General features: G+C 36.3%; 1 protein-coding gene across 3 annotated transcripts in view; it reads right to left on the reverse strand.

Annotated features, from left to right (window-relative positions):
- The window catches only part of DNAJC24 (DnaJ heat shock protein family (Hsp40) member C24), a 43,339-nt gene that overhangs the window by 16,023 nt on the left and 14,230 nt on the right, over nucleotides 1–13,086 (reverse strand). For all 3 annotated transcript variants that reach the window (XR_010373155.1, XR_010373154.1, XM_064452819.1), the window contains exon 3: nucleotides 821–959. Coding sequence is in view for 1 of the 3 variants with exons in the window: in XM_064452819.1 (XP_064308889.1) it covers nucleotides 821–959 (139 nt within the window). In the remaining 2 variants the exon portion in view is untranslated. The remainder of the gene's footprint in view (nucleotides 1–820; nucleotides 960–13,086) is intronic.

Raw genomic sequence — 13,086 nt, forward strand, 5'->3', positions numbered from 1 at the left:
AGTGCGACTGAGTGTTTTCCCCACAGGCAATACACTATTATTGACTCCCCCCATTAACATGTAGGGTGGATATACATTTATTGAAGGTTCTAATGGAAGGCTGAGGGACTCCTATCCTGAGGCCAGAGCAGAAAGACAGCCTATCACTTCATGTAATGGTAGCCCATGTGTGACAGACCTGACCTACATTTCCCCCCTTTCTTCCTCACAACAGCCTGTCACTGTTTTAAGAAGCTATTTTCCGAGAGGTATAAAAAGAAATGCATGCTAGAGCTGCCTAGTTAATGTGTTATATTGGAATATTATTTATAAACCTGCTTCAAGAAGGCTAGCTTAGGCTACAGATGAATTATGAAAGCTACCGTAATGCACACACAACCAAAAAGAATGTATCTTAATGATTCTGAAGTGCTTATAAACACATACACATTGAACACTGGGTATAAATGGATTAATACTTATATCTAATATAGTGCAACCAAATGTAGGATAAGACTTAAAATTAAGAATGCGTAATGAAGCTGCCTTAATAAAATAAAGAGGGTTAAGGTCTGTAATTAGTATAAATTTCATGTTCATTCAAATTATTAGGAATAACGCCACCTAACGTTTTGTTGGAAGTAATTCAGCGTTTTCACTGGCTAATGTATGTGTAGCAAAAGCTATAAATAATGGATCCACATTTGAAAGTGGGACAAGAGTGAAAGAAACATTTGGTTCAGCAATAAACAGCATTTTAAAATACCATCTAACTACCACTCCCAGACCCTGCTTATTTAGAGAGCTGCTGCCACTACAGCACTCCTTGGCAGGAACCTACCATGCTGCTGCAGGTCATACTCTTTTTTTGTCTCTTCGTTCCCTAGAATTTTCCACGCTTGATCAATTTCGATGAACCTCTGCACGCGCTCCTCCACTTCTCCTGCTGGCACATCTGCCTTCTGTTTGTCTGGATGATACTGCCAATCAAAAAAAAAAGATTAAAAAAGTTGAGGGGAGTGGAAGTGAGGAGGGTGGAAGAGGAGCAATCAATAATGCATTTGATAGTCAGTTAAAAGGACAGAGAAAAGGAGAAGGCCTGAGCTAAGGTGCCAAAGGAAGGGAGACAATGACGCTGGGCAAACAAGAAAACTGCCAATTTAATTAGACCACTGAAATGGCAACAAAACCACCAGTGGCACAAGTGTCACCATGCGCAGTGACAGCATTTTCTGGATAATTTGCTGATGGAACCATTGGTCCTATGGATAATTTACCTAGAGAGAACGACTACCACACACAGAAACAGGTACATGCAGAGGACCACAACACGGGAACAAGAGGAGGTGGTCTAGGTTCTAGTAGCTCTCGTAATATTACAGACAGCTGATTTAAACAATACCACCAATGTTTAGTTAAGGCTATTACAGATGAACTGAATACTGTATTACATGGACCTAGCTTTTTATTCTTTAAATGGTAATTAGAATACACATGATCAAATATAATTTATAATACATGTAATTCTACTTTTGAAAATCTGCCTCAACATCTTCAGTTTCTTCCAGTTCAGTGAATCAATAGCCCTTCCAAATATTTAAAGCCATGGATCACTGGCTACAAAATTGTGTCCTTTTAGTTAAGAAATGGTTATTCAAGGACATGGCTGCAAGAAATCCCACATTAAATTGGCATTAATAATTAAACTGGTAACGCATTTGCTTTACTGTTTGTACTACAGGTTCGGAACAGAGCATTCTGACTTCTTTTTGGTTCAAATGTCTGCTGAAGAGGAACCTTCAAAGCTCCATCTTCCTATAGCTTGAATTCATCCCCAGTAATCTCTTTTTTGATATTTTAAATTGCGCGGTATAAGCGGTGGGCCAACAGGAAACAGCATTTAAGATGAGAACGTTGCGATATAATCAGACCTATCAGCCGTTAACTGTGTTATAAATCAAGATATCCCTTATTATGGAGCTTTAGCTTCTGCCCTTTATACTAATATCAGTTGGGGCACTGAGATGTACAGCAGATTTTAAGACTTAGAGCAGCTGTTATACAAGTATTTGAGCAAATTTCTGATTAACTGAATCACTTTCTTCTAGTTTATAATCAATTTTGTACAGGAAAGGAATCCTAATATCACGTGTGTTTCATAAAATACGAAATTTAAAAGGACCACTTCTACTGGAGTCTGTTTGCTCACTGATGTACGCATCTACCATTTGCGCTGATGGGTATTACCCAGATACACCCCTGGTATGACAACAACAGAACGTACATAAAAGCAAAATATTAAGCTTTGACCTCAAGTTTTTCCACAGGTATTCTTCCATATACCAACGAACACACCTGCAACCTCGAGTATGAAGCCTGTACACAAATGTATATTTTTGTTCCACCATATGAGTAAGCACACTTGAAGTCATCTCTGCATTCGAGAGTGAGGACTAGCTTGCAACTTGCTGAAAATATGGCTGAAGCACAGTTGTGATCCATAAATTTAGGTTTATCTCTTAGAGATCCTCGTTTTATCTCCCCAACTGAAGACAACAACATTCTCAGGTGCAAACAAATAAGGAAGGTTCAGTCATCGCATTTAATCACTGTATTCTAAATAGCTAATTAGACAATGAGTAATTATATCTTTACTTGGTAGGCACTCAATTCAGCATTCTGATGGCATGTTGTACTGTAAAAGCTATTTAAATGTATTGTTTTCAAATCCATTTTTCTGAAACCTTTGCTTTTCCAGTTGTATTTCAATTTTAATAGCATTTTTAATGTTGGTGGTTGATTGTATACCACATTGGTGAAAGGGCATTTTTAAAAAAATAAATCAATGCTTACTAAGCACACAAGGCAAAATAGTCTGATCACATTAAGGATTTATATGGTTTCCTTTCAGCGATTATGTTTGAGGTATGCATCCAACAGTTACTCCTCAAAGCAATATTTTATCTAAAAAAAATGATACTTCATTATTTTAAAATATTCCAGATGCTTTATCTAAAAATTTGGACCCACCCCAAATACTGGAGGATTAATTATAGAACCTACAAAGAGAGTTATGACTTCTGTGTATTTCACTCCATTTGGATGACACTGTAAGCACTCTCCCACAGGCTTACACCCAAAAGGGTGTAAAGGCCTATCAAGGAATATTATACCAGACTTAGTGCCACTGAAACTTAATTAGATTTTAACAGCACTGCCAGAAAACTGTTGCCCATGTTGTTATATGTTTGGATTGGCCACAAGACCACACCTTCTCAGATCAGTGTCTTACAGATACATGAGCATGTTACTGACCCATTGCCCAAAACAGCACCAAGAACACTGATTCCCTCCTGCTGAGAATGTTGACAAAACACCCCCACAAAACTGGTCACACTTGGCCTTCGCTACACCCAAACTCTGTCTGACCAAAAAGTGGTTTTGGACTATACTGAAGTAGTCAGTGAAAAACAGTAAGCCACAAGTGTCACAGACGCACTTTGGAAAAATAATCATCAATGCAGAAAAGGCTTTCTGTTGTTTTGTTGTGTTTTTTTTTTTGAATAATGCATTAAATTAATTATTCTTCAGCTTTCTCTTTTAGCTTTTAACTTCTTTCCTATAGATTTAGAAAACAATATTTGTGGCATATGCAATTTTTATATTTGAAAAACTACAATTTCATGTAACTAATAACAACTACATTGTAGGGGATCTGCTAATTAAAAAACAAATATATATCCATTTTGGTCTCCATGCCTTCTGAAACTATTTGCTCCTTCCTTTGTCAGGCTTCTTCCTCTATTACTCTCTAGTAGCCTAAGTCTACACTAAAAAATCCTCAAACCTCTGCTCTTTTACTCTAATCCCTTTTTTTTTCTTCCCCCAGCATCCCCATTTCATCTGAATTCATTACCTACCTGTTCTCATTGACTCTATTTTCCTACTCTCCAGCTTGCTGATCAAAATCCAAGAATGCTGGTGTGTAGCAAAAATCCACTTTTGATTCAACTGCCCATACCCTTCTCTCTGAGACAACAAACGAGGTGTCCCCCCCGTTCAGCCACCTCAGACACCACCCACAGAGGACATCACACCAAAATTTCAGCCAACCTACTAAGAGCTGAAGTTTAGAGGGAGCACTCTAATGCCCTCCATCAATACTTCAGACGTTAATCAACCATACTCTCTTTTGGTCTCTTCCCCCTTTCTTGGTTACCATATTCTTGCTTCTGATTCTCCTCCCTCTCCAGCATACCCTTCAGAGGAGCTGCCTCAACACAAGCCAGGGGTTTGGTTTTGAGGGAGGTGAAATATGATGAACGTTTCTGATCTCCTCCTCTTTTCCCATTCAGCCTTATTTCTGGGTTAATCTCAGCTGCAACCATGTACAAGCTCCGTAATGAAAACGGACAAGGCTGTTTTCTACTCAACCTATCTCCTTCTACTCAAACCAAACCATTGTTCATCTCTCCCTGTATGCATCCAGTTGTAAGTTCGTCAATTGTTAGGGCCCCCCAATGTCTCCTGCAATATCACTTCTCACAATCTGTGCAAATTATCTTCATGTCATTCATACCTGCCACCTGAGCTCTATTACTGCACTTAGGATGTATTTAAATCTTTCTGGCTGCACACACGTAACGTTTTTAAGAAGCAACACTTCCATAAAAATACCTTCTCACTGAGCACTTGTCTTGATTTTTTGAACACTGTAATAAAAATTACTAACATGTTACTACTTAATAGGACTTTATAAAAAACAATAATGTATATTTTTCTGAGTTTGACAGAGGGAGGGGAAAAGGAAGGTTAGAGAGATACACCCAATCCAGTTTTCCTTTGTTATACATCTACTAGAAGTAATCTGCTAACTTCTTTCCATCACTAAAGACTGTCTGGAATTTACATCAGTTTACAGCATATGATGCTTTGTAGTTATTGCATTAAAAAATAAACTGCTTGATAATGGAAATGTATTAGTTCATTTGTTAACCATAAAAAATACCTTGCACGTACATGCAATACCGCTCACTCCCCTGACGTTCATCTTAAATGTCACATTGTCATAGTATTTCTTGAGGACTCTGGCTCTTAGTGATTGCAAAAACTAAACCTAACAAACCCTGAAAAAAAAAAGAAATTAACCATTCCACTAAGAAAAATTTGAAAAAGTACAAGCCTTGAAGCCCAAAGCTCAAATGAAAGCCACACTTCAAACATTATCTGTTGGAGATTGGTGAAATTTTTAGTGCTGCAGGGAAACAAAAAAGCAGGCTAATACAAACTTAACCTCATGCCCTTTTACATTACAGTAACATCATTATACCTTTCTAAAGCAACTGTATTGAACTATCTTATTTTTAATATACATCAGACTCTACTTTTCAGCAGCTTGGGTATAGTGGGGAACAGCACATCACCCAGCAAAAATACTCTGAAATGCAGATACAGGTTCAGTTCATGGTTATTTAAGTATCCAAAAATTTAGCGGTTTTTCATGGAACATCTTAGTTTAGGTAAATTAATTGTATTTCACTATGCTAATCTATGGCCTTTGATACCTACTGCAGAATAAAGAACAAGCAAGTGAGCAAACTTTCTGTCTCAGGAAAAAGGTGTCAATGTTGTTGTGTTCACCAAATAATTAAAAGTGTTGACTCCAAATATTACTTGAGTTCAAATATTTACACAGTGAGATTTTTATTTATACAGTGTACCACACATGGTTTTCACCCACAGGGTTTGTATATGAATTTGGAACATGCTACAGCACATTCAACTGCTACATTCTTTATTTCTGCCTACTTTATACTCCATGAAGTTTGGTCCCTTCTGCACTTTAAGAATTGCAAAACTAATCCCTGGACTTTAATCCCTGGAAGTAAATAAAGACCATTTGGTCAATAACTGTAACGGTATCACATCTCGATAACCATACCAACAGACCTTAAGAACTCTCATACCACAAGATGAGAAACTGTGATAGCTGGTTGAGCAAATCAAGCGACACAGAGATGACACGCTAGGGTCCCTATCCTCCTAACACTTGTACGAGTTGCTTAACTTTAAGCAATAAATGTAATAGGGTTGATTGATTTTAATCAAATTCAAATTAGCAAGCAGAAAACATCTAGTTAAATCAATTTAATGTACATTTCTTACTGGTGTTCACAAATTTATTTTTAAAAAGAAATTTACAGCACCCAGTCAGAATCAACTTAATACAGCTTACTAGGAGGGGAGGGGTGAAGCACACAGGCATAGGTTTGTCATCTCTTGCTAAACTGTGGAATACACGCTAACTAAACTGCTTAATATAGCCAAACTTTTACTCATAACTACTTTTCCACATGACAAGTTGAAAAGGCTGATTATTTAGAAAAGGTTAAAAAAAGTACTATTCCTTCTCACATTTATTACTTAATACATTACCATTACTATTTTGCCTTGCATGTAAGGGGTATTCACTCTAAAAACCAAAGATGCACCACGTCCCCAATTCCGTACATCAAAATAGGAGGCTTTATTTTCTATGAAAACTACTACTACTTCCTATTTTTTATTTAAGTTAGGAAAAAGTGCTTTCATTTACTACTATGTCTTTCACAGATAACTGTAAAGAATGTCTGCCCCCTAAAATTCCACAGGTTTTAAGTAAGCCTATTTAAAATGTAAACTTTCTAATTTTTCTGACTGAGGAAAATCAAGTAGATCAGCTTTAAATTTTTCCAGGGTTGAAATAAGGAGCACTCTCTGCTTTCTATGACTTTGTCTTTCCTATTTTCCAATATTTCATTCAAAGCTGTCCAATATTTGGAGATATCTTCAGCCACAAATAAAAAGTAATATAGAAAGGATGAACCAGATTTGACTGCACTGGATCTTGACCTTCTCTCCTGAGACAATAATTTCTGAGAAATATTCAGACTTATTACACACATTTTAGATTTTTTTTGTGTGTGTGTGTAAGGGAAACCATTATTAAGCTTCCAGAATTCAAAAGTAAAGACATACATAGAACAATGATGAAACCATTAGAGCTGAAAAATTAAAAAATTAGACTATTCTGGACTTACTATCATGAGTCAAAGTAACCACTGAGCAGTCAGTACTACCACCAGTTACAGCATAGTAGATTTCTAACGTGTCAGATTTATTAAAGATTTTTAACTCTGCAATTATCTACAGTCTCATGGAATCACCTTGCTAAATTAAATTGACAAGTTTAAACAAGTCTTGAATTCCTGCTTTATTTCAATAGGGGATGTGCACCTATATTTGACTAAGGATCTATAAAGCTAGAGATGTGCCCTAAGTTCCTGAGTAAATCAAGTAGCAAGGTTTTAACAGGGGATTACTTACACGCGTTCAAGTGATCGTCCTTTTGTAGGAACTACATCTAATGACTAAATCTAAGCTGTAAATAGGAGTCCATGATAGAATATTAACATCTAAAATAAACTTAGTATCTCTTAGCATCCTTCTCCATGTTAGTCAGTAGTAGCAGCTATGATTTTTATAGCCTGACAGTAGTTGTTTCGTGTAATGCATCTAGAAATAACATGTCCAGCCAAGTATGAATTATCCTTTTTGGTTTGTCATGGTAAAAGTAAAAGGAAGCCACAATGTTCATGACCTACACTACAACTACATTACCTCCTGAATTTTGTAAAAAGATCTGTCTTTATATTCAAAAATAAGCAGTGGTGAAAGGCACTCAGTAATGATCATGGAAGAGAAATTCAACCCTAACTTTACAAACAGAGCATGGCTCCATATCTGGTGAAGCCACCATTTTTGACAAATTACAGAATTGAATTAAAATCACAAACAGAAGAGGTAAAAGTCATGAAACTGGTATGCAAAGGGTCAGTTGAATTAACATTGTAAAAGTGAAAGTCACCATGGATAAGCATCTGATAGTATGAGATAACAGCAGTACACGTCAATGACATCCATTTCTGCTGATAGGAGAGTTAGGTGAATGGCAGCAAGTGGACACAAGAGTTGGATACTATGCTGTTCAGAAGAGAAAAAGAATGAGAGGGGGAAACATTGCAACAGCCGGATAAAGACAGAAACCCAAGCCATTTTTTTCAAATAACATTGCCAGACTCATGGCTGGGAATCCAACAGAATGAGACTTTGACTCCTTACTAGAATTGCACAGATTAATAGCCAACACTCTTAAAAAAAAAAAAAAAGGGCATATTATCAGTATTTGTGGAGTTCAATATATTTATTCTTGTATTCAAAGCTCAATACCGAAGCAGCAATATATCCAAATTTCAGAATCACAATTCTCTCTCAGAGTTAATATATGTCAGTTTATTTGGTTAATAAATCTAAACTATTATTTTATTTATTCCACATTATAAGTTAAAATTCTTTTAAAGACCCAATGGGCCTACACAAGCAGAACAGAAAGCCTAATACAAACAGTCTTTGTTTATACAAATTTTAGCAACAAACGTGTTGCACTAAGACAAAATGCACAAATCATTACCAGTACGTTCCTTGTGACATAATGAAGTGCATCCTTTTAACGGAACAAGAACAAAACAGGAGTTAACACGAACATAAAAATACCAAAATTGGAAACTATGCTTAAAAACATTTCTCATGCTTTCTGCAACATTTCTACATTATCCACTGTAATTATTATCTACAGGTTAAGCTAACAAGGTCAGGACAAAATCTGTCAAGTGTTCTCATCTGACAGAAGTATTCACAGGTCCATGCAAATTTGTCTGTAGACTACAGAGCTCATCATAATACTTCACATATTAGAAGGAAGCTGGAAGTCATTCAACATTAAGAACAAAAATATTAACTAGCTATTTCCTATTTAATTTCCCACTGTAGTCTGAATTCTTGTTACATTTCCCTGCCTTAAAAAAAGAAAAAAGAAATCTGAGTAAATTTAATGCCAAGCTGTTCTTGAGAGGAAAGTCCTTTGCCCCTGCTTACAACACATGTAGTAAATACCAGTTTTTACTGGGACTTGCCAATAAATCTCACCCTCTGACACAGAGTGTCTGTTCATACTCAGTTTTTGGCTGCTCTGCCACAAATGCCAACAAAGGGACCAATTAATGAAAACTTTCTTGATACATTCCCAGTGGATGAATGTCCGCCTTGCAGAAGGTACCTTGACAACATTCATCTCGCACAGGCCAAATGGTTGCTCTGTGGTAGCAATTAAGACACCACCAGCCTTGGCTAGATTTAAACCAACAACCAAATCTGTGTAGATCTGACCAAATGCTCATAGAAACCTGGAGAAATTAACTGCTAAACAAGGGCTGGAATGGGTCATATAATTGCATCCATTTCTCTAGTTATCTACAGACAACGTGGACACATTTTTATTAGAAAGAAATTAAAATTCTTAAAACAAGATTCCTTAATCCGGCCACATGACCACAGTGTTTAAGCCATGTCTATGAATATCTAAGAAATCTACAACTCTTCTAAATAATTTCAAGAATCAGCATAATATGGTAGGCTGACATTCTCTGCATCTGTACTCAGTTTTTTTCTCTCTCTCTACAAAAAGCCCATGTTCAGTCTTCATATTCCCATAGCTTTGGAATCAAGTTTGGACAACTAAGCTTAGTGCAGCATCCCTCCTCTTTCTAAAATTGCATTTGGAAAGAAGAGTTTTGTTGCTTTGATCCAGAAGTGCCTGTCTGAAAGTCTCTTACAACAGGCTGTGACCATGAGATACTAGTGTGATAGTTAGTGGAAAAACCTTGACTCCATTGCGAAGTTCATACTGACCTCAGGTTTTTGACAAAGGGTACCCTTCCTGAAATCCCCGTCTTCAGGCAATTTAAGGTGTGACTGGTCAAGGCCACACACCTCATGATCGTTATCACAAACCTAGACATTCTGTATCCGTTGGTCTCAGGGCTCAATAAATTCATGTTTAGAACTACCCAAGATATTAAACTTGTGTACCTGAAATACTACAGCTAAGCTTAACACGGTATAGGAGGGTGGGTTCCCCCACCACCCCACACCACAGCAAAACTGCACATTTCCAGTTCTATTCTATGCCATTATAAGGCTTGTAGCGATATTTTAAAGCAAATTATGCAGCATGTATTGAAAGTTCCAGATCAGCTGATAGAGCACCAAAAGATAAAGCTGAATAGTCTCCCTACTGGACACAGCACAAAAAAGGAACCATATAATACAGTTACAACACTTCAGGAGCTATGTAATTACATTTAAAGTTAACACTTTTGCTAATTCTACATACACTGTCACACTAAATACTTTAAGACACAAATCCCTATCAGCATTTAACATAATTAACACACATATTTGGTATTACCTACAGCATGTATATAACAGCTATATTTGAACAATCAAGCACACCAGCTCCAAATGCTCATTCACTCTGGTTACGGGCAGCACGATACACAGATTAGAATCTACGCAGACTAGCTGTTACGCTTTGGGGCTGAACTCTCTTTTTCTTGCAGAATCCATTCTGTAATGGATTTAAATCAGAACACAGATTGAATTATAAAATTGTTTATTAAACTGAAATTTGAGGTTTTTGATAGCTAAATTTAAGAAACCCACATTTTAGCCACCTGGGTGGGTCAAGAAAAAAGGTGACAAACATGCACTTGGCCCCCACCCTGTGGCACTCACTGAAAGGTCACAGAAAGAAGCCATTTTCCATCTTCACCAGCTAAACTCATTAAATTAGAGCAGGATGAAAAAAACACTTAATTATTTTACAAAAATTTAAGTGATTTATTCAATAGAAGTATTCTAAACCAGGAAGTGGTTTATTTCAGTAAAACAAATAAGCTTAAACTGTAGGAGAAAATGAATTCATTTTGAAAAAATGTTTTAAATACGTAAACATTAAACTTTTCTCCTATCATGGGAGGAGGGAGTATTTCTGAACGAACAGTATGAATTTATTACCAATATATTTATTCAAATGAAAAGAAACCCCCCAATTACCAGTAACCAAGTAATTCTGCCAGTACTACCTTGCTAGACTCAAAGAGCTTTTCAATTCAAAGTTACTTAATTTTCAACTGAAAAACTATTACAAACTAATATGTAATAGAAAACCAGTTGGGATGGACCCTCAAAGCATTGTGGTGCTAACTGCTCTTAACTTAGAATGATTTTTCTTGCCATTTTATCACATGAAAGATCAGGAATTATCAGGAAATCTTACTGCCCTAGCATTTCTTTCTTACTACTCCAAAAATCTGGAAGAAAAACTATATAGGTTTATTTTTAAAAAACTATTTCACCTATTTCCATAATTTGTAGGTCACCTCTTACTTAAAAGATGACAAAACAAACAAAAGTCTACATGATTTTTAAGAGTAAGACTTGTACAAAACACAGGTTTGATACTTCAATACATGTTCCTTCTATGAATTAGTAATTATTCCCAGCTTTCCCCAAGTTTCACAGAATCACAAGTTTATGGGGGAAGATAAAGATTTTCAGCAATAAAGACTTCTTTCACTGGAACTATGCTGAATTTTTTTTTTTTTTTTTAGCTTTTCTACAAGCTTCTTTTGCATATAAGTGTCTTGTATAGGAGCTACCCTAAAGCAACATTATACTCTGGGCTCCATGGTCTACATGGTTCATCAGGTACTAATTAGATAGCATGTTCTGTCAACACTTTCTTGCTCTTCTATTAATTGATCATCCTGCCCAATTAATACAATGCAGCACCAGTTCCAAACTCCTTGAGATCCTTTACCTGTGAGAAACAAGGTTGAAGGGAAAAAAACTCCAAAAGGGTCACAAGTTAACCACACTTGTCTAAGATCTGGAGTGACAATAACACCACTATGCTGAAAGGTTAATTATGTTCCCACCAACATTCTCTTGAGCCTAAGTTTGTTTTTTATCTAAGAAAAAAAAAAGAGTAAACACAAGCATAAAAACATACTTCATCTATCAGGCTATATTAAATTCAGAAATCACAACAGCTTATGAAAAAGTAAAGGCTGCAAAACTAAATTCAGACATTAACAGCATATTTCTAATCAGAATATTTGTAGTTAATGTTATTGCTGTTAGATACTGTGTTTTGGAAAATAAGTCACTAATACTGTGCAGAAATTACAGTATGCTAATCCCACCTATGTACAAGAGTCCAAACAATGGCTGCCCTTACAGGCACATAGTCAGCACAACCATAAATCAGCATTTTATAAAAACTGTATAGAAATAAATGTGTTTTCTCTATTTATTACACTGCACTGAAGATTGCAGAAGATAAAAACAAACGACAAAGCAGCTGCCAAATACAACACACTACTGCCACCTAATGCTTACTAGGTTACATCAAAAACATGTCATTGTTTCTTTGCACTCCACTAGCATGATGAAAATGGAGACCAAACAAATCAAAAAGTTTATTACTGTTTTTAAATATCTGCTTCACATTTCCACCCCTAAGGGATTTCTAAATTGAATGCATATGATCATATCCTTTCCTGTACACAAAGACTGTAACAGGCAAGTTGTATGTTCAGTAGGCTAAATATGGGGCTCCTGTTTCATCTGCAAAAGTATCAGGACTGTAATACACACACTTCATTAGGATACTCACATAAAGTATGCACATTCACTAGATCAGGTTTCACTCGTTTACATTTTTTGTAAACTACCCCCTCTTCAGTAAGTAGCATAATTCAGTGTTGAAAAGCTTCACATGGCAAGTATTTGGAGAAGGTGGGAAGAAAAAAAAGGAAAAAAAAAAAGGTGCGGTCTTACATTAAAACAGCATACAAAAAAGTTACTTTGAGGGTGCTTTTTCTTATTTCAGTGATTTTGCAACAGTTCTCCCTCTGAAACATGAAACTTGTTCACTTCCATGAAAAGAGTGATTCCAGGTCTCAAACTTGCCTTCCTAGCCCACAATCAATCTTTTCAACATGTTCACTCACTTGACAGAAGCTAGAAGGGAACACGGAAGCAGCCTGCTTTTTCCCCTCCCAGAGAGGAGAAGCAGAAAGTGAAGAGTTCCTTGTAACATTCAATCTTTTCATATAGAGATTTAAACCTCCCCAAAGGATGTCTATCCAAAGACAGCTAGACAAA

Source organism: Phalacrocorax carbo, chromosome 5 (assembly GCF_963921805.1).
Source record: "Phalacrocorax carbo chromosome 5, bPhaCar2.1, whole genome shotgun sequence".
Classification (NCBI taxonomy): domain Eukaryota; kingdom Metazoa; phylum Chordata; class Aves; order Suliformes; family Phalacrocoracidae; genus Phalacrocorax; species Phalacrocorax carbo.